General features: G+C 42.9%; 3 protein-coding genes across 3 annotated transcripts in view; 2 read left to right on the forward strand and 1 right to left on the reverse strand.

Moving 5' to 3' along the window:
- Window positions 1-826: 826 nt before the first annotated feature.
- LOC128734596 (deoxynucleoside triphosphate triphosphohydrolase SAMHD1 homolog) lies at window positions 827-17649 on the forward strand. Its single transcript, XM_053828870.1, has 9 exons — window positions 827-1155; window positions 1731-1940; window positions 2008-2095; window positions 2163-2252; window positions 2318-2757; window positions 2821-2871; window positions 16770-16947; window positions 17011-17162; window positions 17220-17649. The coding sequence occupies exons 1-9, from the start codon at window positions 1139-1141 to the stop codon at window positions 17329-17331; spliced, it is 1338 nt and encodes a 445-aa protein (XP_053684845.1). The 5' UTR covers window positions 827-1138; the 3' UTR covers window positions 17332-17649.
- Window positions 17650-18298: 649 nt separating this feature from the next.
- The window catches only part of LOC128734586 (heparan sulfate 2-O-sulfotransferase pipe), a 53447-nt gene continuing 44225 nt past the window's right edge, over window positions 18299-27520 (reverse strand). The window contains exons 2-3 of the mRNA XM_053828854.1: window positions 18682-19241; window positions 18299-18623 (exon numbers count right to left, since the gene is read on the reverse strand). Coding sequence (XP_053684829.1) covers window positions 18299-18623; window positions 18682-19241 — 885 coding nt within the window. The remainder of the gene's footprint in view (window positions 18624-18681; window positions 19242-27520) is intronic.
- Window positions 24917-25930, forward strand: LOC128736696 (uncharacterized). The gene has a single exon (XM_053831183.1). It carries the CDS (start codon window positions 24917-24919, stop codon window positions 25928-25930), a length of 1014 nt encoding a protein of 337 aa, XP_053687158.1.

Here is a 27520-nt window from a genome sequence, read left to right on the forward strand (position 1 = left end):
AATAGCTTTTTCATGGTACTTACAAAAAGCATGCGTTTTCTGCAAAATTGTAGGAGATACCATGGTTTTTGTTTCAGAGTACGATCTTGAGCTGTCAAGTCCCATAACAGTATGTGGCAAGAGTTGTTATGATGAGGTGGACACATTTAAAATAGTAAATATATTTATCACATTTTGAATATTTATGCAGGAAGTGATTTACCCCGTGGTTCCACCTATTTAGACTCCCATGCGAAAATTATTTGCGTGGCAATTTTCTGCGTATCCCACACACGTAAGCAATTTAGCACACCAGTTTTTGGTTAATGCCTCCTTCGTGCCTCCCATCTGTACCCCTCCTTACTTGCCAAGCATTTTCAATGTATTGGCAAGTACAGGATAATTATTATTAATATATAAATTTGTGTAGGACTCGTAAAGCATGGCACCCGTAAATTTGTTGGAAAGCACAATATGAAGTATTCCACCACGCACACATAATAAGATTTTTTGATATTAGCAGGGGCCCTCACTGAGGCTATTTGCAGTAGGAATAATATCAACAACATCAAATTTCAAACTGCCGGATCCTTTCCTCCACTCTTTGCTCCCCTCTAACTCCTACATTAACGAGTCCCAGCTAATGTCATTCTCGTTAGTGACGAACCCGCAAATTACTTCATACATGTGTAATATGAATTTTGCGTGTATCGATTTTGGCCGATGGGGCAAGCATTATGAAAGCTTTCTCAATGAAACGTCAGCGGCTGCGGCAGTCGTAACATAACATCGAAAAAATTCCAATAGGAAAGTATCGGTATACGAAACGAAAAGCTATACATAAGCATTCGATGATGGGTTTAATTTTCTAATTGCAGTAAGTTCTGAATGGTTCTGTTGTGCTCTCCGCTTGTTCTATGTTGATCAAAGAACGCACGATCAGAGGCTGCACGTGGAAGCAAAAAGAAGAGTGGTTCCACACGTTCGTGTGTGATCATGACGAGTGTTCAGTTCCGTTAGTGATCGATCAGTTCCCCTTTGGAGTTTGTTGATCGAAGTGCTTTGTGAAAAAAATTGTGTTGGAGTGTTGCTTCCGTTCCTTCGTTGCTTAGTGCTGATTCAGCAATTGTTTGTTTATTTTAACATCGTTTTAAGTTAGATGAATTCGACATCCAGGTTTGTTTAAAATAGTTTAAGATTTGTTTAGCAAACTGTACAATATTTAGATTCTCTTCATAGTTATTCATATGCGTACAGATCTTAATCTGAGTGGTCATTGTCTTGAGATTAAGGAATGCGAAGGTCAGCATGTACGCAAGAAACTTATCGACCGTCAATCATCGGCAGATAAGTTTGGTGCGCTAGCTAGCTGTAAAATTTGTGTAATTAGCATACCTTTAGTTACTGTAGTTGCTACGTGCAGTTCTTGTGTTGCATCTTTGCGACGCTAGTCAGCTGTGCATATGCCTGTGTGAGTAGATCTGATAGAATTATACTCGACGCTGATGAGGCGCGTGACGCGGGTTTGGCGTCGAGACGTTATTCCGCGAATCGCAAACTGCGATGCAAAGCGTAAAGTCTTTGTGAACTTTGTTTATCTTTTACACCGATGCATTCGACGCTATATAATATTTCACTATGGTAACATGTTTGTGTTACAACTTTGTGTATCAGTGAAAAACATTTGATTTGCTACGGTAGAGTAGAGTAACTGCGAAGTTTCAATATTATTTGTATTTCTCCAAACGCAGCACAATGAACAAAATCGGTGTTTGCAATGAGGACCCTGCACGCTGCTGGACATTACACGATGCCGTCCACGGTAAGGTGACTTACCCGGGCTACGTTCGTGAAATCGTTGATACTCCACAGTTTCAAAGGCTTCGCAATCTGAAGCAGCTGGGCGTTAGTTCCAGTGCGTTTCCTTGCAGTACGCACACGCGCTTCGAGCATTGTCTTGGGTTAGTTGATAAATATTGGTACCCTAATCGTACTTCTAACAATGATATACTTTTATCTTTTAACTAGAGTCTGCTATCTTGCTGGCAAGCTATTGAGGACATTGGAAAAGAATTCTGGCATCCAGATCAGCGACATACATCGAAAATGCGTTATGGTACATATATACAACATTTTATGTGTTATTGTGCACGTTTACAACTAACAAATTTCTTTTCCTGTAGCTTGCTGCACTTCTACATGACGTAGGTCACGGTCCGTTCTCCCACATGTGGGAAAATTTCGTACACAGCGGCAGCGATAAAGATTGGACGGTACTGCACAAAACGGCACGTTTACTATTACAGAATACAAACATTCAATCGCATTTGTTTTGCAGCACGAACAATCGTCATGTGATATGGCATGCCAGCTGTTTGCCGACAACAACATTCAACTGTCGCAGGAATCGTACGAGCATTACTACGCTGAACAGCTCATCTGTGCCCTGATTACGGGCAATCAGGAGGCTCTTCGCACGCTTCTCACACCGGACACCATTTTTCTTGCGGAGATTGTCCACAACAAGCACTTCAAGCTGGACGTTGATAAGTGGGACTATTTGCTGCGCGATTTGTTTTATTTAAATGGAGTGGTTTGTATCGATACCAGCTTCGCGCAACTGTTCGATCATGCTAGGGTGGTTCGACGCAAGGATGGTGGCACGAATATCGGCTACCGCGCTGCCGATTATCGGTTGGTGGTCCAATTGTTCGAAGCTCGAGCCAAGCTGCACATCGAGTGCTATCAACACGGCACGGTGCTCGGGCTGCAAAGAATGTGAGTTTTGTCTATTGTTTTGAACTGGAAGCAATTAAATTATAATTATAAACAATTTTATAGGATAATTGATGGACTTACGCTGGCAGAAAAATGTGGATTCAGATTAAAAGGGTAAGAGTTTGCTTTATTTCTCCTATGTCAGGTTTACACGGACAGACCAAATCAAATTATTTTATTCATGCGACAATGCATCGTTGACTTAAAGATTATCAAATTACATATGCAATGTAAGATTCAGGAACAAAAACTAACACTGTCATTGTAGAGGCTTGATTTCAAAGCGTCGTTAAAGTATTAAACCGTCGCACTGTGGGATGAAACCCAAATCTAGGTGGACAAAAGTAATTACGCTAAAACCGTTAGTCCAAGGTATATTATCTGTTCGGAGTAAATTTGTTATTTTAACATCAAAAAGTGTTATTTTAACATCCGCATTTTTTGGTGTATATGACATTAGGGTGACCATCATAGTAAGCGAGTGCAAAATATAAACTTTTTTATGGCTTAAGTTAGCTGAATAAAATGTTCAGCAAAGTTAAATAACATTAAATTTTAAGTAACTTTTCTAAAAAAATGAAAGTTCTATTTCTCGCTTTTTTAATCCATTCTATTTATGTAAAAATTGTGATTTTGGTAAGTAAAACGGTAATTTTTACTTCAATATTTAATACGGTCTAGCAAAAGAGGGCTGACCTCGACCGATGTGATCTCAATTAAGTTTGGATGTCAATATATTACTAAACATTTATACAAAATTTGATTTGTGCTTTTCAGCAGTTTTTACGTTATTGACATTTGAAAAAACCATATTTTTTTAGAAAAAAGCTTTGGAACCGAAGAAGATAGCGACGTGATTCCTTCAAGCAAAATGTGCATTTGCCATGCGTGTGAAAGTGCTCAGAAGGCATGATTTGTGAGAAATAAACACGAAAGAAGATATAAAGAAAAAACTGTCCACCCCGACCAAAAAACTTTAAATAGCTCCAGCCCATCTACTATAAGAGATAGAACTTTCATTTGTTTAGAAAAGTTACTTAAAATTTCATGTTATTTAACTTTGCTAAACATTTTATTTAGCTAACTTAAACCATAAAAAGTTTATATTTTGCACTCGCTTACTATGATCGTCACCCTAATGTCATATACACCAAAAAATGTGGAAGTTAAAATAACAAGTTTACTCCGAACATACTATATATCTAGGACTAACGGTTTTAGTGTGATTACTTTTGTCCACCTAGATTTGGGTTTTATCCCACGGTGCGTCGGTAGACATCCAATGTTAATTCGTGGATTCTTGCTGTACAGCGATTTTGACCACGGAGTAAACTTTTGGAATGATCAAAATATCAGTGAAGAAGTATACCGTGAGTTCGTTCGTGAGTTTAGGTTTTGGACTAAATTTTTTCGATAGAAAAACAGGTTTTCTTTTGTTTAAATTCTTAATTTCTTTAATCAAACGTCACGGCGAGGATAGTGGTAAAACCACCCCCCACAGCAAGGGTCGCCCCTCAGATTATCCTAGCAGGGCTCCTAGCGCATATGACGGGAACCCTAACTTCGTTCGCTATATCGTATACGTCCGCGCGGCAGGTAGAAGGGCTTATTGCAGGTGTGCACATTTGATTTGTTTTCACGTCATCCTTTGCCTATACCTTCGGGGGTAATAAAACTCTTCTATAACAGGTCAATTTTATGACGGAACGTCGATGGTTTCTGTAAATTGCACACTATTTCATGTTTACTATCATCCTTTTAGGTACTAGCACCTTACAAACTACATCTCCTTTTCTGATTCGTCGAACTATCTAATAGTAGTGGTTAACTCGTTACGATTATGCTGTCGGTTCATTAGTATTTGTCTATTGTCTTCTGCATGCGGTTCGAATAGCTAGAATTCCCGGTTATTTGGCATAGTGGCTGTGAAGGAAATCTGTCGTAAAATATAAAAGATTTGTGGTGAAAAGGCACAGTTTTACCTGAGTGGAGCTACTCCAACCAGCGAGGAACGAGCTTTAGACGAGAAGGAAGCGTCCTACGCGTAGCTGGAGACAATGTACAGTACCTGTTTGCCACGCGATATCAAGATCGTCATCGGGGATATCATCGACCTTATCGGTCCTCATCGGTCGGACATCAGACAGCCAGACAACTCGCATTCCGCTAAAAACTACATCGGAATGCTGTATGAGGCACTGCCAATCCGAGGAGTTTAGAATTTTTGGGTTTACAGGGAATCTAAACAAGCGGTGGAAAAGAAATTTAACAACTTGGAGAAACTATCTGAGAATTGCAACTAGTAAAAGCTTGGCAATACGTTCTGAGATGGACATACCGTCTACCAGAGCTGCGGCAACACACACGAGCTGGGTACAGCTTTTATGGTGATGTGTGAAATGTGGAAGTGGGTGGTTGAGTGGTGGCCAATCAATCCTTGAATGTAGTGAAAACTAGCCTACAGAAATGATCCTGTGAAACACAGTCTTCAATCCTCGAACGTGCAGGTTGCGAATCAAGGCCCGGTTCTTCAGCATAAGCATCATCAACGTGCACAGCCCTCACCTCAGAAGTACCGATGACGACAAGGATAAATTCTACGCGTAGTTGGAGAGTGAATACAACCGCTGCTCAAAACATATCAAAATCGTCATCGGGGATTTCAAAGCTCAGGTCGGCCGGGACGAGGAACACAAACCGGTAATTGGTGGTATTCAAGAACATAGCACAGACTTCTCACAAGTACACCTCCAGTCAAAACCATAGATCGACCACGTTTTGATCGACTGCCGGCACTACTCAGACATTATCGACGTCAGTTCCTAGCGAAGCGCAAACGTTGCCTCAGACCATTACCTAGTAATGGTTAAATCTTCCGGGAGAAAAAGCGCTATCTGAAAGAGTAGGAATATGCTGAGCAAGACTGGTTGCATCGTTCTCAGGAAACGCGGAAGTTCTCCTAGAAATTAAACGAATCCCGCAAAGGCTTTGTGCCGCTTGCCGAAATGTGTCGGGATTAGAATGGCAGTATAGTGACGGATGATCGTGAGGTCACCAATAGGTGGAAGTAGCAACAAACGGGAAAGAGGTACCAGCTCCAACGATAGGCGAAGTCAGCTGGGAGAGATGGCATCGGAGCGGAGCTTATTAAAATGGGACCAGGAAGACTGGCCGTTTGCGTATTTACTTACTTTACTTATATGAAATCAATTCTCCACTGTTGACGGTTACCAGCTATGGGTTTTACCTGTCGCCAGGACAGGTTCTCGTCTACAGCCTGGATGTCGTTGCCTAACCTGCGTTGCAATGAGCCTCTAGGTCTGCCTCTTCTACGTTATCCTTGCGGATTCCAGTTGAGTGCTGATCTCGTTCGCTCCTTTCCTCAAGGTATGTCCGATCCACTTCCTCCTACGTTCACAAATTTCTGTTGCTATCGGCCGTTGATGACATCGACGATAAAGCTCCTCATTGTCAGTTGTCAGGCCACCAGGCACGAATGATATATCGCAGGCACCGGTTAATGAATACCTGCAGTTTTTGCGTTGTCTCCGCTGAGACACACCACGTTTCGCAGGCATAAAACAGTACGTTTGAATTGAATTTGAATTCGGGTTTTCGTATGTAGATTTAGATTTAAACTAATCTACAATGGATGGTACACAGTGCTGTATTCGGATTTCGGGTGGAGTTCATTCTAGTCGCACAGAGGGCTTCGTCAAGGTGATGGTCTTTCATGCCTGCTGTTCAACATTGCGCTACAAGGTGTTATGAATTGAGCGGATATCAACACGCGGGGCACGAACTTCAGCAAATCTCGCCAATTCGCCTGCTTTGCCAATGACATGGATGTTATCGGCAAAACATCTGTGGCGGGAGATGAACAGTACACCAGACTGAAGCGCGAAGCAGAAAAGATTGAGTCAAAGGTAAATACGTCTAAAACTAAGTATATGCTGACCAGCGGAACCGACGCCGATCAACGCCGCTCGAGTAGTAGTATAATGATCGACGGAGATGATTTTGAGGTAGTTGACGAATTTGTCTACCTTACCTTGGCTCACTGAAACGGCGGACATATGACACCAGCCGTGAGATTCGGAGGCGTATTATCAGCGGAAGTCGTGCTTACTATGGGCTTCACAAGCAATTGCGGTCGAGAAGACTAAGCTCTCGTACAAAGTGTACCATTTACAAGACGGTTATTAGGCCGGTTGTTCTCTACGGGCTTGAAACATGGAAAATGCCATCGAGGAAGCCCTGCGAGTGCTCGGAGTTTTCAAAAGACGACTGCTATGAACGATACATGAGAACGATAAACGAGTACATAAGAACGGAGTATGAAGGCGGAGGATGAACCATGAACTCGCACAGCTCTATGGCGAACCCAGTTGTAGCTGCTGAACGGTTGCGGTTGCGCAAGAATGCCGGACAACTATCCTACACATTGTTCGCTTCAAATTCGGTAAGAACAAGACAGTAAGATGGTTAGACCATATGCACGTGGTATGCAAAGAATTGCACAGTGGTAACCCACAACCAAGTAAATTGAAGAAACTTTGTTCATCAGGCTTTGTTTTAGGACGGCAAGTCACTTACGTAATAAAGAACTAGTGGTTGATGGTGAGGTACGAGCTCTAGTAAAGCTCGTACCTCACCATCCTCCACTGGTTCTCTCTCTCGACAACTCTCAAAGACCTGACTACCACGAAACACCTCCTCCACCCAGTTACAATTTCCGTCAAGCCGACTACAACGGACTTTTGCTTGCATTACAAGCTTCGACTGGTCGATGGTTTTACACCAACAGGACATTAATATTGCCGTCAACAAATTCTCCTCGCTAAGGAACCAGCTAATCGAGCGCTTTGTGCCTAAATCACGCAGCACGCCTTCTAAACATCCTCCATGGCAAACACCGGAATTACGTCGACTAAAAACTGTAAAAAGGGGTATTTTCCGGAAATTTTTCGCGAACGGGAATCTTCACCTACATTATCAACATCTGAACCATGCTTATAAACGTCTTAGCCGCCGCTGTCACTGCAATTACACGAGACGTATGGAAGCTAAACTGAAATCCGACCCCAAGCGATTTTGGAAATTTGTCAACCAGCTACGTAAAGAATCCAGTCTAACGACTACCCTGGAGTTTGCCGGGGAGAAGGCAGATAATATTGCCGCAATCTGTAGACTATTTGCAACGAAATTTTCTAGCGTCTTCTGTAATGAAACACTTACTTCAAGTCAAATCGGCACTGCTGCTAACAATGTTATTCCTACCGGTCGCGTAATATCATCTATTGATTTCGACGACCGTGTCGTACTCCCTGCAACTGCCAAAATGAAGCATTCGATTTCTCACGTCCCCGACGGAATCCCTGCAACACTTATAAAACATTGTATAACCGGTTTGTTTGCACCCATCTCACATCTGTTTCGCCTATCTCTGGCCAGCGGACGTTTTCCTGAAGCATGAAAATAAGCCTAGATGTTCCCAGTTTTCAAAAAGGGAGATCAAACAAAAGTCGATAACTACAGGGGAATATCAGCCTTATGTTCTGTATCGAAGCTGTTCGGGTTAATAATCATCGAGCCAATCTTCTCCCATTGCCAACAAACGTTAGCCAACGAGCAGCACGGTTTCCTCCCAAAGCGATCCTGCTCTACGAATTTGCTTTGTTTCACTAATTACGTGACTGACAGCTTCACTGAACGTTCGCAAACTGACGCAATATATACTGATCTCTCCGCTGCCTTCGACAAAGTCAACCATCGTATTGCCGTCGCCAAGCTGGACCGCCTCGGATTCTATGGGAGCTTGCTGAACTTGTTTACATCCTATCTGACAGGACGAACTTTCCGTGTGAGGATCGGCCAGGAGATCTCGGATCCATTCTCCGCCTCGTCTGGGATTGCACAAGGCAGCCATCTGGGTCCGCTGGTCTTCTTGCTCTATTTTAATGATGTACATAACTTGCTCGATTGCCCGCGACTGGCGTTTGCAGACGACCTGAAGTTATTCTCGAAAATCAACTGCATCGGCGATGCTCATCTCCTCCAGAAACAATTGGACATTCTCGCGCATTGGTGTGAACTAAACCGCATGCTATTCAACCCATCAAAATGCTCAGTAGTGACGTTTACCAGGAAACTGCAGCCGCTGAACTTTGATTACAGCCTTGATTCAACCCCGATCCCACGAGTCGATCACGTGAAGGACCTTGGCGTAATACTGGACTGCCGTCTCACCTATAAACAGCACATGTCATTCATTGTGTTTAGAGCCTCTAGAATGCTCGGCCTAATTATTCGCATGACAAGAGAATTCCGAAACATACAATGCCTTACCGCCTTATACTGCTCATTAGTGCGATCTCCTCTCGAATACTGCTCGTCGGTGTGGAATCCACACTACAACAACGCTTGTTTACGGATCGAAAGTATCCAACGTAGATTCGTTCGCTATACTCTACGCCTTCTACCTTGGAGACAACCTCTGCAGGACACTCCTTATGAGGAACGTTGTCAATTTCTTCGATTTGACACACTCCAGCTTCGCCGCGATACCTCTCGTGCAATGACTGTCGCAGACGTTTTAACAACCCGTATCGACTGCCCAGACATCCTCCAGTTGATAAACGTAAACGCCCCCTCCAGAACTTTAAGAATGGTTCCAACACTACGTCTACCGCTCCGACGAACCAACTATGGTGCCAACAGTGCGATTATAGGCTTGCAAAAAGTTTTCAACAGAGTGTCAGCCGTTTTCGACTATCATTTGTCCCGTAACGCACAAAAATTATTTTAATATTAAGACGACTCTTTTATCATTAGGGCAACTGTGTCTGTTGATATATATGTAAATAACTAAATAAATAAATAAATAAAGTAAGCATGTAAAAGCTTGGTAAAATACCGACGAGCACGGAGTTAGTTGACCTCGGCCTAAGGTGAAAAATGTGCGAAAGGGAGGACAGATCGTAAAGAACTAGAACAACTATTCCGGGCAAATCACACGTGCAAATTCTACGAAAAGATAAACCAATTTCGTAAGTGTGTAGGGACGAGGAAGGGAACAGGAAACGAGTGCGAGCTGGTTGTTAGCTGGAAGTACCCAGGCAGCACAGTTGTTATAGAATATTTGATAGTTGAATAAATTTCCCAACCAATTATCCTCATTGAACTTTTTGATCGCTGTGCGCATGACTTTCTTACTTTCATTTTCGCAGGGTGACAATCGGGATTCTGCACATCATTTGTGCTCAGATTCTGGGGTAGTTTACATCCATTGCGGATTAGGTGCATCGTCATTGGTTTTTTACCCTATAAAAAATGTTTTTGCAATGAATATATATCGGTGGCCCAATTGAATGCCAGGATCTGTTCCATTTTTTTTATAGTACATATTCGATTGGGTATGAAATGGAGAGAGTTACCTGGAAGGAGCGTCAAACATAGCTCTGGCTCTCTCAAGCTCCCACCTGGCGCCTCCACGCAGATCTAAGTCAAATGATGACGGTCGATGGCCTTACCCGGAAATGCTTCATGTACTTACTGAAGCAGCTAAGCTAGGAGGTGCGAACTAGAGCGCCTGTTCTCCAGGTGAGGGGCGGCTCACACAGCGTCTGTCTCGTAACGGGCGGCTGAATATGAAATGCTGTATCCCGCAAGCTATACCTAAGATGGCAGACCCATCAGCGGGATGTAGGTATCGCGACCCCGGTGAGGTAGTATACCGAAAACTCAATTACCACGAACAACGAACAAAGAAATTCAGGACGGAACAATCGGTATAGGACACGGCAAGGGACAAGGAAACGATTAAGGGATAACGATTGGAAACTTGGTACCTGGAATGTCCGAACTCTCCATGAACCGGCACGGGCTGGCTTGCTTGCTCGAGAGCTGCATCAACTCGGAGTGGAGATCGCTGCTATTCAGGAAGTTCGGTGGCCAAATTCCGGAGAAAGGGAGTTCCGTGCAGTAGACCCTATTGCAGGCACTTCTTTTAAGTACCACATCTACTACAGTGGCGGTAAGAAAGCTGAACATGGAGTCGGTTTCGTAGTGTTGGGAAAACAAAAGCAACGAGTTATCCGGTGGAGGCCCGTAGATGACCGTATATGCGTGTTGAGGATTAAGGGCAAATTCTTCAACTATAGCCTAATCAACTTATACGCACCGACAAATGATAAATCCGATGATGCTAAAGACGAGTTTTACGACAAGCTTGAGAGGACCTATGGAGAGTGCCCAAAACACGACGTGAAAATCATCATCGGAGATGCAAACGCGCAGATCGGGAGGGAGGAATTCTTCCGTCCAGTTATTGGAAGACATAGCCTGCATCTGTCGACCAATGATAACGGTCTGAGGCTCATAAATTTTGCCGCGGCCAGAGGGATGGCCATCTGTAGCACCTACTTTCCACGTTTGAATATTCGGAAACAAACCTGGAGGCATCCAAATGGAGACTCTAGCTCTCAGATCGATCATGTCTTGATTGACGGTCGACACTTTTCGGATGTTATCGATGTACGGTCTTTTCGTGGACCAAATATCGACTCTGACCACTATCTCGTAGTGAGTAAGATTCGCGCAAGGCTGTCGAACACGGCGAAAGCTCGCACTGAAAGGACGCTGCGTTTCAACATCCAGCGGTTGACGGCAGACGGCGTTGCAGTGGAGTACGCCAGGAAGCTTGACCAGCGAATCGCAGAACAGCAGGTAGAAGAAGAAGATATAAATGGGCTGTGGAGGAACATCCATGGTGCCATCCAAACAACAGCGAGAGAGGTGGTAGGCACGACGCGTGGAAGACAGCGTAACAGCTGGTTTGATGCCGAATGCCAGAGAGTGACAGACGAAAAGAACCAGGCCAGGAGTCGCATGCTCACTGCGGCAACGCGTCAAAACAGAGAGAGATACAGAGAGACTAGAGCTGCGGAAAAAAGAATCCATCGTCTAAAGAAACGCGAGTACGAGGAGCACGTGCTTGCCGGCGCAGAGGAGCGATACGCCAGCAACGACACACGGAGTTTCTATAAAACGGTGAGAAGCAGGAATTTTGCCATGCCTGTGATGTGCAATGATAGTGCTGGCAACCTGCTTACCGACAAAACGGCGGTAGCAGCCAGGTGGAAGGAGCACTTCCAGACACTATTGAATGGAGAGGTAAATGAGGAGATCAGCAGGGACAGGATAGAAATTGTAAGCGATGGTCAAGCTGTGGAGCCACCAACACAGGAAGAGGTTAAGAAGGCAATCAGTGAGCTGAAAAACGGTAAGGCTGCTGGGAAGGACGGTATCCCGGCTGAACTTCTAAAAGCGGGGAGCGAGCGGCTGTACGAAGCAATCCACCGGATCATTGTCAGGATCTGGGAGGAAGAACAAATGCCGGAGGAGTGGTTGGATGGCCTCATTTGCCCAATTTTCAAAAAGGGACATCGAATGGAGTGTAAAAACTATCGAGGAATTACATTGCTCAATTCTGCCTACAAGGTGCTTTCCCGTATCCTGTTCTGCAGACTGAGACCGTTAGCGGAGTCCTTCGTCGGCGAGTACCAAGCGGGTTTTCGTGAGGGTCGCTCCACGACGGATCAGATGTTTACCCTGCGCCAGTTGCTAGACAAGTTCCGGGAGTACAACTTGCAGACACACCATCTGTTTGTGGATTTTAAAGCGGCGTACGATTCAGTTAAACGAAATGAGCTGTGGCAGATAATGCTAGAACATGGTTTTCCGACGAAACTAGTTACGCTGATTCGTGCGACGCTGGATGGATCCAAATCATGCGTTAGAATAGCGGGTGAGACCTCAGCTGCTTTCGTGACGTTGGATGGACTGAAGCAAGGGGACGCACTCTCTAACCTGCTATTCAACATTGCCTTGGAAGGTGCATTACGAAGAGCAAACGTGGAAAGGAATGGAACTATCATCACGAAATCTCACATGCTTCTTGGTTTTGCGGATGACGTCGATATCATCGGAATCAACCGTAGAGCAGTAGAAGAGGCCTTTAGGCCCTTTAAAAGGGAAGCAGCGAGATTGGGACTTACCATTAATACCGCCAAAACGAAGTACATGGTTGCTGGTAGGGAACGTGGGAGCTCAAGTGGTGTTGGTGCCGAGGTGGAGTTAGATGGGGAACGATATGAAGTAGTGGAGGAATTTATATACCTTGGTACACTCGTGACATGTGACAACGATGTAAGCCGCGAAGTGAAACGACGAGTTGCAGCCGCGAATCGGGCTTTCTACGGATTACGTAGCCAGCTGAAGTCCCGTAGTTTGCAAATTCGCACAAAACTGGCGCTCTACAGAACACTAATCCTCCCGGTGGCCCTTTACGGACACGAATCATGGACGCTAAAGGAAGCTGATCGGCGAGTGCTTGGGGTTTTTGAGCGTAAAATTCTGCGATCTATACTTGGTGGCAAAATGGAAAATGGAGTGTGGCGCAGACGCATGAATCACGAGCTGTACCAAGTATACAAATATGCTGATATAGTGAAGGTAGTACAATGTGGCAGGCTGCGGTGGGCTGGACACGTGGCCAGAATGCCCGATGAAAGAGTAGCCAAAACTATTTTCAGCAGAGAACCAGGAAGAGGCCGTAGACTCCGAGGCAGACCCCGCACCCGGTGGGTGTGTGCTGTCGAAGACGATGCACGTTCAGCTGGTGTTCGTGGGGATTGGAGAACGGCAGCCCAGGACCGACGGTACTGGAGGACTATAATTCGTTCGGCGCAGGATCGGTAACGGACCGTTGCCACTAAAGTAAAGTAAGTAAGTATATTCGATTACAGGTATACCTCCATAGTACGTACCCTCGTTAGTACGTACCCTCGATAATACGTACCCTCCATAATACGTACATTTTGCCTCCATAGTACGTACATTTTCCAACAATGTTTTTTTTAGTTTCTATATAAAGCAGAAACATTTTTATGAATATTTATAAGTCAATACAAGCAAATACGTATTCAATAATTATAAATTTTTGAATAATATCAGTTATTTCTATTATGTAAAAAACCAAAATTTTAAAATTTAAAGCGGTTCCTTAATAGTAAATTAATAAAATATACGTTCTAAATAACAGTTGTTTTAGCATTCCGGGCAGACTCATTGTCGGTACTAAATTTTGCAGATTTTTGCTCAGAGAATTCACCTTTTCTGCGATTCGCATTCTTCCCAACTGCGACGGGTGAATATATGTTGTCGTCATTATACAATAATTATTTTACTTTCTTCGGAAAAAAATTTACGTTACACTAGTAATTAAACTATCCACATTAATTTTGTTGTAAAGTTAAACACAAATGCATTCTTTTTCAAAATTTCGAAGATTGGATAATTATGCTTTTATTTACAAACGATAGCAAAATAAAAGCATGTCTGTCCCGTATGTATTTTTTTAAATTTTTCAACAGTACATGGCGGAAGATAGTTCCTATGCCAATGTATGCGCAACCGGAATGCTCCTATAATATTCAGGACTTTAAAATCGTGATTAAAGAAGCCAAGAAAGACGTCGCGGTCTTGGATATAGAGTCATTGGTCTGGTTTAAATACACAATTTATAAATCCTAATATCTCGAAGGCATTCGAAAGACTATATTTAAAAATGGGCAGCTTCACTGCTAAATACAAACTTAATAAAGTTTGAAGTTGCTCTGCTGTCGAAAAACCAACACGAGCTATTTCTTGAAAACTTCTCAAATGAAAAAAAATCACATTAAGGACATTGTGGAAAAGAATCGTAGAGAAAAGTCACTCTATCAAATACTCTTCTCCCTGTCATCACCGAAGAAAATTGTGCCTGTGTAAAATCTTTGCCGATTAAGAAAAAATCGTGGTAGAACTATGATATAAACTTAGAAACAAATATTACTGTCATATTACTTTTTTGTTAAATTATTATCACACTCAATAGAAGCGAAAATTAAAAGAATATTGTTTCCTAAATTGCATATGGAACTGTTCAAGTTTGATATTTTTTGGAAAAATTTTCGAACAATGTCCGTCTAAATTACAGTTTTTTAGGTAAATTAGGATATAAATAAGCTGCGTCCGTGTTTTTCTCAAAATCGATCAATATTTACATGTGACAGGTACACTTTCCTACGCAGATAAGCAGCCTTATAGGAACTTCTCCAATTACGCAGCCTGCATCTGAAGCTCCGATTATTATATTTCTGTTTTCTGTTCATAGCCCTCACTCAGCTTATTGTCCAGCATATAGATTGGCAGCTCACTCGATTGATATTACTGGCTTTGGAATGAAATATCCCGAATGACGGCTATTGAGCTCCTCTTGTCATGCTTCCTTATTCCAGCATATATTTACATCTATGCACCAAAGCTTTACCTAGATTTATTCGATTAAAATATGTAAATTTTCAATTTGAGAGAGAATTTTGAAAAATAGGTGTTTTTGGATTCCTTTTGCTTTACTTTTCAACTATTTTTTAACATTTGTGGTTTTTTTTTCTAAAATAAAATTTTACTAAGATAATTATTTATTTTATAATATCTGATCTGATCTATCTAATTTGGAAGTTTTAGACAATATGTAGTATAATAAAAACAATACTTTACCTTAAAAGTTGTGATTCGATAGTACGTACGTTTCGATAGTACATACGCTAAACGATGCGCGGGTGTACGTACTATCGAGGTATACCTGTATAAATATTACCTATCACCCTACGATAAAACTGAACCTTGTCGTGGTGTAGGGCTTTTTAACTAATCAGTAAATGAACAGCGGTCACGTTTACTTCTGAATGTGGGTATATATCAAAATACTTTTGTGATTTCAAGTGGGACTCGGGGTAAAAATTTACCAAATGTGATTGTTGCGTTGTTCAGAAAGTGCTTTTATTCCGTTTAAGAATAAGGCCAGTATGGGGATCTCTGACAATAGATGAAGTTTTCTGGGATTCATCCTTATTTATCACAACTGTCACAAATATCTCCGAAAAATGTCGGATTGATTGAGTTGGTCGGGGGCTTAGGGTTAGTAAGGGGATGTAAGCGGGATACCAGATCCGATTGGATGCCGAAGGACCACTCTGTAATGATTACGGGTAATAGCACTTCTTAGGTAGCAGATGGGAAAATTAGGTCAATTCGTGTCGCGTGTTCGAGTTTCGGCTAGGCGGTGCTGCTAGATAGAGTAGGATTTTTGCACTGGCCCCGTGGCTGTCCTGAGCTCTGATGGCCGTCCGCGGGCTCTGTCGATGGGAAGGGGTCGAGTCTTAAAGAGACGTTTAAGCCCAGAGCTTTACAGCACTTTGGTCTCGAGGGTTGGAAGGCGGGCGAGTCTCTATATTTTGAAGCTTCTGTCGACTACCGCGAACGTCCAGCTTGTGCTGCGCTCAATTTACTTTGTATCGTGGGAATGCACTGTGAATACTAAGGGGATGAAAGATTAAATTTGCCCTGATAAGTTGATAACCACTAATGCTCCGAAATTTGTCTTACCTATTGGTTCATTTGTGGTTGTTTGTGTTGGAAAACTGAAAGCGGGCGCGCGGTTGAAGACCGCTGTCAGGCGGGGCTGACGAATCCTCCACTTCTTCACTATACCACATATTGCAACTCGAGTGGTACAAAAAGTCCAAAGCACATTTACAAATTCGATCTATTATTTTTCTTCTCATCATCATCATTATCATCATCATCATTATATTTAAAATATGACATTCCGGCCTTTGGCAGAGAGATCTTAGAGTCAGTTCGTGGAGTCCGCGCAGGGCCGAAACGCCTCCGCCTGCGGGTATAGGCGTGACGGTTATGCTTGGAACTCTACCTGTGTTTTAGTGGGCGACAGTGCCTGTCTCGTCAGGTAGAACTGATGTTTGAGGTCTCCCTGACACTTTGTTGACATCACAAAAGGGCCCAGCGCAGAGTTTTATACGCTATTAAGCGACCAGTTGGATAACCCGAAAAAAAGGAAAAAAAAGGAATATTCGATTATAAATATTACCTATCTCTTCGTTTAGTGAAAAAATATCCGAGGCCCACCTCTCCCCATCGGTCTACTTGTACCTGGATGACGGCATAATAAATCTGATCGAATTCAGCGACAGTGCAAAGCTGCAACCGGCGCAACAGTTGCTGGATCGAGTCCGTCAACGTCGACTTTACCGTCTAGTTCACATCTCTAGTCAACCGCAAAATGTAAGTGGTATGATTGTTTAGCAAAAAAAACCCTTCTCACTTTTGGTTTCCAATCTCTTTCAGATCGAAGGCCTAAACAAACGATTCGCAACGGATGAGTTCTTCCAGCTGCACAAGAAAATTCCGTACGCTAGCGAGATGGCACCACGAAATGTACCACTCTACGATGAACAGGGTCGGTTGATAAAGGATCGCACCATGGTCGACAGTATTATGTAAGTGGCGGCTTTTTTTTCTTTAAAAACATCGTTGTTTTAATTATTCTTATTTAGGAATAACCTACCAAATCAGGGTTTCTTCGAGCAGTATTTGGTTTACTGCAAATCGGTGGAGCCAGAAATTATCAACCGTGCACGAAAGTACCTGGAAACTTTACCCTCATAAATTAAAATGTTAAAAATCCCGTGGTACTTATTTACTAGCCCCGTATTGCTAACGGTTTTACATTCATGGTTTTAAAATGTTTATTTATAATTTATAGTAGTTTTACCAATGTATATTGCAACAGAGACCTTTATAGAGAGGAAATTTTTTTTCAACGATCTAAATTAATACCTCGTAAATTTATAAACCATTTTGTGTTCTGAAGCGAACGCGTTCGGATATTAACAATGTACTCTAGGAAGTGTCGCAATACCAAAGTTTTCGAACATCACCTCGTTTTTGTATTGTTTTTTTTTGTGAGATTAAGTAAAGGTAAAAACGGTGAAGTAAAAATGATTGTTTTTTATTTCGGCTTTTGAAGAACATCATAAGTTAAGCTTTATTAAATACTTTCTACAGTACATATATGTCTAGGGTCTAATAAACCTACCGTTAATCTACATTAGTATGCTGGCTACAATGCTACCAAGGTGTCGAATGAGTGATTCGTCTTCGGTTGCTTTCCGCAATGGGGTCAATGTTTCGGTTTCGAGTTCGATTTCAGCCAGCGAATTTGTTTGTGGATCATACCAAACCGTTAATGTACAATTTTTTCTCCATTCTGTATGATACTGCTTATCACATTCAAAGTTTTACTTTTTTGTCAGTTTTATATTTGTATGGTTGCACTTTTTTTTAAAACATCCTACATCCTACAATGATGGTTCCAACTGCTAACTTACGCTCGAGCATGGGCTAAAGTTAAAATGTGCGTTTTGTGTGTGTGTGTGTGATATGTGTGATTCATATAAATAAGGTTGCTGTTTTGGATGAAATGAAGAAATTCTTCGGTGATGAAAGTTGGAATTAGCCTCCCATTGAACTCGTAGTCTTTGTGCTGTGAGTGGCTACAGCAAGAGTGAGTATTAAGATGAAGTAAGGGGGGAAGGGGGGCTGCGAACGTCTTCACGATAATGCGGTGGGAACTTTACTTGTGCGGCAGCTGCGTTGCAAGGTACTGCTTGTACAGCCGCTGTTTGCAAAATTGGTAGAACTCGATTTCACGGGTAAAGTTCCGTCGAACCATTTCCTTGATTTCCTCGCTGACCGGTGGCTTGAAATTGTTTTTGTTGATTTTCTGTAGTAGGTTTACTTCGTTGAAATATACCGAACTTGCTCCGGAAAAGAATCTTGGAATGTAGCGTTCCAGCACGGCCAGCGTGGTGTTCAAATCTTCCAGCACACCAACGACTGCGTACTGGCTTTCGACGGCATATTTTGCACGCTCCAAAGCACCGGGGCTGTTGAAAGGTCTGAAAATAAGTTGAATATTGTAATAATTGACGCACGTTTACGTGAAAACATTCTTACAGGCATTGCTCTTCATGACCGCAGAAGAATAAACTTTGCCGGCGGTGATCTCCGATACCCTCATGGATGGCTCCCTGTGCATAGGTACACTCCGGATCACCCTGCAGGACGCAAGTTTCAAAATCTTTCTTCAACCAACGTGGATCGGGCAGCGGAAGATCGGGGAAGGCCTGTTTACGTTCGACAAAGTACCAGGGAGCCCGCACGTAATAGTACCAACTGATGATACGTTCCACGGGGTCTCGAACCATGTTCACATAGATTGGCATCGGCAAACCGAAGCGGGTGAAATTGGTGTAGCAGACGTGCTTCACGTAGACCGACGGCATCGGTAGGTCGGTGACCATCTCGGCGAGTTCCTGCTGGCGGTCCGGTGTCAGGCGAATCACTTCCAGCCGCTGGACCACATCCCGGTGGAAGGTGTAATCGTTGCGAATGGCCAGCCGACGCAGCAGTTCCATGAAGGTTTGACTTCCCACCTTCGGAACACGGTTGAAGAAGATGATGGGCACCTCGGATCGGCGGGTGTTGTTCAGGTCACGGGCGCTTAGTGCTTGCATCTGGGAAAAGAAGAAAAGCGCAATGATTGTTAGCACCATTCAGGTGAAAGATTAGTGGAGTTTGAGCTTTAAACCCGCGTCATTGATTTCTGGCTGTTTAGTTCCGGATACTAAAGAGTAGTTTATAGCTGTTCTACTGGTTGGGAGTTCAATCGTTTTATTCACTGACTGGTGTTGGGCATTGTTCAGGTAAGATTCCCTAGATACTGTGTTGGACTTATACTTAATTTATGTGTTAAGTATTGCTGCTCAACAAGTTCTAAAGAATCGATTATTAACGGTTTCAAGGTTTCAAGAATGTTGTCATGAAACATTGATGGTCGCTTGCTCTGCACCCAAAGATCAACAACAGCGCAAGTATAATGAGTTATTAAAAAAGCAGTAAATAAAAATTTTAGATTTGTTGTAAAAAATATTCCTTAGTTGAAGGTAAATATAATTCCGTAACGTGTTGAAATTTGTATGACATTTGCATAACTCCTATCACTCAACCTAATCCCAAACCTTAAATGCTTAAGGAAATGAGCTTTGTTTTTACAATATACATATATCAGTGGAAGAGCTAAAGAAGCTGATAAACACAAGTTGCTGAGAGAAACTGTTCACGAAGAGATTGATACAATTAAGCTGAAGAATACAAAATTGGAAAACAGAAACGAAAAATTGTAGGAATGCTTGACTCCCTCTTAGACTACCTGCGCCGGAAAAGTCCCTTTTATGGAAGGTTTTTTCGACTTTCAAACTTTGGAATAGAGTGTCCCATGAAATGGTGGACAGCAATTATTTATTCGTGAGATTCTGGTTTCATGACGGATGTTCCGTAGCCTGAAGAACAATGGAAATCAAACCGAAGACAAGCCTTGCAAAAACGACATGTGAAGCGACTGGTGGTCGCATGTCTTTGGAAAAATCGAAAGTGGATTACATAGCATGTAAATTTCTACTATCAAATGTCTTTTATAAGGATTACGCACTACGATTCCGTTGGTGAAAATATAAACAAATTTGATGTCCCGAACGTAAAGTGTATTCGTAAAAGTTTGCAACCATCCTTTATGTTTGGTCGTTTGCATTGATATTCTATTAGAATCTAACCAAAATTTAGGTGTAAGAATGTAAAATTTTGTGCATATTAATTACTAGAAATCGTTGCTGAAATTTAAAGTGAGATATTTCAAATCGGTGGCAAACCTTCTAAAATGCCATGTCAATCATCTTTTAAGTATTTTTTTATTGAAGCATGGATTCAGATGAAAAAACTCAGAGATATTTGTTCACCTGTGTAGATATAAATAAACCTTTAATAAATATACAGAAAGTAACTTGTTATGTAACTGATTTCAGTGATAACTTGAATGCTATTAGGATGTTAGGAAGGAAGTTTTTCGCTGTTAACTGAACAAATTTATGTTATCCCTATGTTGGCCGATAAGTCATCCAAAATGATAACATATATAGTTATCAATTTAGTCTCTTTTCCAGCAACTCCTATCCCTACCTCCTGGTAGTACCAGCCGGAATACGACCAACCTTAGCGGAGATTCGGTAACAAACCCCGGTGGAAACTAAGATCGTATACTAACCGGGAAGGAGATATAGTGAGTCTCGGCACTATAAGATGGCAGCCCCATCGCGAGACTCGGTAGTGTTGCTGATTGAACAGCTTGAACCCCGTAAACTCGGCATCATAGCTCTGCAGGAAATCTGTCGCAAAGGAGAGAAGGTATGGAAGATCCGTGGCGAAAAGGCCCAGTTTTACCAGAGCGGTGGCGCTACCAACGAACTGGGAACGAGCATTGTAGTGTTGGGCGGAATGCAGGATCGCGTGATAGATTGGAAGGCGATCAACGAGAGAATGTGTGTATTGAGGATGAAGGGCCGTTTCTTCAATTATTGCATCATTAACGTGCCCTGCCCGCACGAAGGTAGACCCGACGGTGAAAATGAAGTATTCTATGCGAGGTTGAAGGCAACGTACGACAGCTGCCCGCCATGGGACATGAAGATGGTCATCGGGGATATTAACGCCCAGGTCGGCAGGGAAGCAATGTATAGACCGGTGATAGGGCTCCATAGCCTGCGTTCCGAGGCAAACGATAAAGACCAACGATGTACAAGATTCCCGGGGCTAGCTGATCCGATGCACCTTTTTCCACGCAAACATATCCACAAAGCCACTTTTAGCTCGCCTGGTAAACATACGATGAAGCAGATTGGCCACGTTCTCATAGAGGGCCGGTTTTTCTCAAACATCACGAATGTGGCGCAGATATTGACTCTGACCATCACCTAGTAGCAGTATATGTGCGCACAAAACTGTCAATCGTATACCAGACACGTCAAAGCCGACCTCCTCGGCTGAACATCAGTCAGCAAGACAACCCGCAATCTGTCGAGAACTACGCGTGAATACTGGATGAGGCACTGCCTTCTTCCGGAGAGTTAGGTGCTTCAAACCTCGAATTCGCAGACCATTCGGGCAGAATACACTTGACCATCGAAAATGCCCGAAGTAAAGAGCTCCGGAGTACACGAAATGATTGGTTTCATTGGAAAGAAATTGCAAAACTAGGCCAAATTTCTTTGCACAAGGAACTAGTTTACCACGATCCTGAAGAGCAAAAAGCCCCAATAGGAGGACTGAAATCGTAAAGAATTTGAACAGCTATTCCCAGCTACTGATTTCCCAGAAGTCAAACAAAAAATCGGGTTGCTATAGACCAACAAAGCCGCTAGTAAGGACCGGCTACTGGCCAAGCTTTTTAAACATACATCGAGAAACACTTGCAAAGGCTCTACGGCTCAAAGGCTCCAAGTTCTAGGCTTTGCAGATGAAGGAATCTTGGAAGATTGGACTAAAAATACGAACTAACTAAAAAAATACGATACGAACTGTCTGTACGACAAACTTGAGTCGAAGACTGAATAATAATAATAATAATAAAATAAATGCGTCGCAGACTAAATACACGAAAGAAAGAGGGACAAAGGAAACAAATGCGTGACTCCCACGGACGGTAACCCTTGACGGCGAAGAACTAGAATTGCTAGAAGAGTTCATGTATGTTTGATCGCTCATGACCGCGGATAACAACACTAGTGAGGAGATCCAGCGGCACATTCAAGCGGAAAATCGGACCTACTTTACCCTTCACAAAACGATACGATCAACAAGCATACGCCGCCGTGCAAAGCTGGCGATGTGCAAAACCCTTATTAGGACAGTGGTTCTTTATGGGTTTGAAACCGTGACGCTGCTCCTGTTGACGATATTTGGAGGAGTACAAACTGAAATCGGAGAGTGGCGAAGACGTATGATTCATGAGCTACTGCTTGGAGAGATTCCCATCGTACATCGTCTACGCTGGGTTGGACACTGTTCGCTACCATACGGCAATTCCCCACCAGAACCCGTCATCCACTACGATGATCATCATCATCAATGGATCCGTCATCGTTTCGCTGAGAGACTGATCCGTTATCACATAAGGATCGTCACTCATCCTTAATCGGTCACTCGATGAGCGCACTACCTGCGAGCCTCGGGCAGCTGCATCAGTACCGATCAGTTCAATCGCTATCGCCTCAAGATAAGCCACGCAACGCTCCTGAGCTACGTAGCCAGTCGAGAAGATAATTTTGTCATCTGATAATTATATAAACCTATAGTTCCATAATTTTAGTGAATACCTTACCAATAAATAATTAAAATTAAAGTATAAAGTGCACATCGAGTGTTTGCCTTAAATAATAAATTTCGCTAGTGAATAAACTCTTCGTATATTTGTTAAGGACAAACCGTTTTATCATTACGCGGCTTGCGACAAAGAGTTAGTGTTCGCACGGCAAATGCAAAGAAGATCCTCCCGGTAAATTTACACCGCTGTTCTCCCGTGTGCGAACATGGTCCTTCGAGCCGGATAGACGTTGATTATTCCGTCTATCCGGCCCAAATCTACGTTACTTCGCGCCATTTGATGGCGTAATGGAGAATTCGCCATTGCAATCAGGCAAGGATAAAAGCTTTGGCCGCCATCGCACCTGTATCAAAACCACGCTATTCACCATCCGTTATTAGTTGCTGCTGATAAATTTATTATACAAGGCAATTTCTTTGCCTCACCAAGGTGAGTGCGATTCCATCCGATTATTTCATTGTGAGTTGGTCTACCAGATCTTTTATTTTCGAGATCACTTCATCGCTTGTGCATCGTTATTACGCTTCATATCAATATGGATTTGGCGTTCAATTGATTCAATCGAGGGAGAGATTATACCTACTCAATCGTGATCAATCTTTCAACTATCGCTACACTTGTGTGACACCACGTACGATACCCGGCTGCTGACGAATTTTGACGATAACTTGGGCTAAAGGAGTAAAATAATTATATAATTCAAGGCAATTTACTTGCCTGTAGCAGGTGATTAGTATTCCAATTATTCTTAAATTTCCTATTCGGTCTACGCGGTCTATGCTTTTAGAGCGCACACAATGACGTCAACGGTGGAACGGAAGCTTCGTGGATTAAAAATCCGCAAGCGCAGTGTCATCGCTTCTTTCACAACCATGACGAGCTTCGTTACTAATTTCGACGCGGAACGAGATACGGTAGAAATTCCTGCGCGATTAGAGAATCTCAACGCTCTCTGGACAGAGTTCAACAAGATTCAAGCTGATTTGGAGCAATTGGAGGATTCGGAGCCAGAACAAGAAGACTTGCTGAAGGAACGCACTGAAATCGAAAAGGCCTACTACCGCTCAAAGGGGATGCTCATGCATCATCATCCTCCCCAGACTCGCTCGCAGTTGATTGCACCCCGCTCTCAAGAGCTCCATCAATCGTCACAAGTTAAGTTACCTGACATCAAATTGCCCACCTTCAGTGGAGAGTTTGAGAGCTGACTCAACTTCCACGACCTGTTCGTGTCGCTCGTGCATACATCAATGCACTTGTCGACAATTCAAAAATTTTATTACTTACGCTCCTCTTTGGCTGGCGACGCTCTACAATTGATTCAAACAATCCCTATATGCAACGAACAATACTCGGTTGCATGGAAAATGCTAGCTGAGCATTACTCAAACCCTCGTCGTCTTCAGCGCACATATATTCAATCACTTTTCAACTTTCAATGCATCAAACGCGAATCCGCATCTGAATTGCATTCATTAATAGAGCGCTTCGAAGCAAATGTTAGAATCCTGAAACAATTAGGAGAGCACACTGAGCACTGGGATGCTCTATTGATCCATCTTCTCAGCACGTGTTTAGATCTAACCACTAAGCGAGATTGGGAAGAATACTCAGAGGCGAATAAGAGCACAACATTTCAACAATTGATTGAGTTTTTGCAATCTCGGGTCAACGTACTTCAATCAGTCGCAATCAAGCCTGATCCACCGCCACAATACTCATGCTCTAAGAAATCTGACACACTTCGTGCTGTAAACCACGGTGTGATTGAAAAGGATTTCAGAGGATGTCTAGTTTGCTCTGGTGATCATTCAATATACCAGTGTGAACATTATTTGAGAATGACTAACGATGAAAAAGAAAGTATAATTCGTGCCAAAAAACTCTGTAGGAACTGTCTGCGACAGGGCCACATATCCAAAATTTGCTCATCGGAAAGCAACTGCCGGAAATGCCACGGCGGGCATCACACTAGAGATGGTCGGTCACCAATTTTTGGAAGGTAGTAATCCACCTGTGACAGCTCAACAGTCTTGCCAGTATAGCTCATTCCTCCAGGTAAATAGAGCCGACGATCTGGTGTCATCTGGTTCCGCAGCAAAACCTGACCTCGAGAACAGTCGAGCAGGAACAAGAAGTAACATACTATTAGCAACAGCTATGATCTTGCTAATCGATGATGCTGGAGATGAATATCCAGTTCGCGCGTTATTAGATTCAGGAAGCGAGTGCAGTTTTATTGCCGAAAGGATAGCGCAACGAATGAGCATTCATCAAAACAAGGTCAGCATTTCGGTTACGGGCATTGGACAGGCATCCACGCAAGTTCAATACAAGTTTCGATCTACGGTGAAGTCGCGAATTACAAATTTTTCAACAATGATCGAATTACTAGTTCTCCCGAAGGTAACTGTTGATTTACCTTCAATGTCTGTTGATGTGACATCATGGCCCATACCAACCGGCATTAAGTTAGCAGATCCTTTCTTCTATGAATTCGGTTCCGTCGATGTCGTGCTTGGAGCAGAAGTGTTCTTCGACTTATTTAAAACCTCATGTCAGATCCCACTCGGCAATACTCTACCTACACTGGTCAAATTGGTCCTTGGATGGATCGTTTCTGGAAAGGCGAGCGAGCATACTCCTCATTCTATTGTCTGCAACGTCGCAGCTACTGCAGGTATTCATCATAATATGGAGAGTTTCTGGACAATCAAAAAGGACTCCAAGCCAGCACATTCGCCGGAAGAAACCCTTCGTGACACGATATGCAACGAAACATTAAGCCGAGTTGGTCACCATAACATTAACGAAATCTATGGACGAGGGTCTCCAGCTTGTCCACGAGAAGAGAATCAAAGAATGAAAAATTTCCCCTCAAACTTGTTTATCCCTCATCATTCCGTGATTCGAGAGGAGAGCAGTGCAACCAAAGTGCGCATCGAAATTTCTGCCAGCTTTATTTCGAAAGGGCTTCTGCAGACGAAATGACATGCTGACAAATTCTAAGTAGTCGTACCTTCATTCGTCACACCCCGAGTTAGAAGAAGAAACACTATCATCAAGCATAATGCAATATATATTACGATCAAACTACGGTTTCCCGCCAGGATCAACCAATGTTCGTTTCTGCAAGAGTAGAATCACGTCAACACAGCATGGTTTTCGCAGATGCGAATCAACCACTTCAAGTATCAACCAAAATCAATCAAAGTTCGTTTCTGCATGAGCAGAATCACGTCAATATGGTTTTCGCTCGGGCGAATCAACCACTTCAAGATCAACGAGAAAATGTCAACCCACAACTGTACATCGAAATAATAATAAATTAATTCAAGGCCCTCGATCGGCAGGGTCCAGGTGAGGACCTGTCCATTGCTTTTATAGTTTTGAAACCCTCTACCGGGTCTAATATTTCTTTTCATGTCGACGAGCTACGGTTTCGACGATTTCTACAGCAAGAGGCTTCCCGAGAGATTTACAACTTCCAGAAATGGTTATTTCTGCGGGCGCCAGGATGTTCGCTACCATACGGCAATTCCCCACCAGAACCCGTCATCCACTACGATGATCATCATCATCAATGGATCCGTCATCGTTTCGCTGAGAGACTGATCCGTTATCACATAAGGATCGTCACTCATCCTTAATCGGTCACTCGATGAGCGCACTACCTGCGAGCCTCGGGCAGCTGCATCAGTACCGATCAGTTCAATCGCTATCGCCTCAAGATAAGCCACGCAACGCTCCTGAGCTACGTAGCCAGTCGAGAAGATAATTTTGTCATCTGATAATTATATAAACCTATAGTTCCATAATTTTAGTGAATACCTTACCAATAAATAATTAAAATTAAAGTATAAAGTGCACATCGAGTGTTTGCCTTAAATAATAAATTTCGCTAGTGAATAAACTCTTCGTATATTTGTTAAGGACAAACCGTTTTATCATTACGCGGCTTGCGACAAAGAGTTAGTGTTCGCACGGCAAATGCAAAGAAGATCCTCCCGGTAAATTTACACCGCTGTTCTCCCGTGTGCGAACAGACACGTCGTAAGGATGCCGGACGAAAACAGTTCTCTTCAACAACCCCTCCGCCACTAGGAACAGGAGAGCTAAACGTGCAAGATGGCTCAACCAGGTCGAAAGTGATTTGAGACTTCAGAGATGACTGGGAGATTGGCGACGAGCGGCCAAGATCGAGTTGGATGGAGACGACTGCTTGAAACAGCACGAGCCACCCCGGCTCTAGGCTGCTGACGACGACAACGTTAATTTCCTCCTCACGGTCACAGTTTTAATGTTAATTCAAGTTTAATGTTAATTTATTGAATTGAAAAGGAACCAAAATAGCAATGGATCAAATGACCCCCTTACGGTCGTTTTAGTGTTTATCAGTATGTGAAATACCACGTCTTATTGAAAAATTTCATAAAGAGTGATTAAAAGTAATGCAATAAGAGTTACCAGAGGAATTTAGGATTGAAAAATGTATGACAAATTCCACAAAAAAAAAAGACTAACATTGTTAACAGCGATTTGCGGCGCACTTGCAGAGATATAAATTAAAGCTGTGCTGAA

Source organism: Sabethes cyaneus, chromosome 2 (genome assembly GCF_943734655.1).
Source record: "Sabethes cyaneus chromosome 2, idSabCyanKW18_F2, whole genome shotgun sequence".
NCBI classification, from domain to species: Eukaryota; Metazoa; Arthropoda; class Insecta; order Diptera; family Culicidae; genus Sabethes; species Sabethes cyaneus.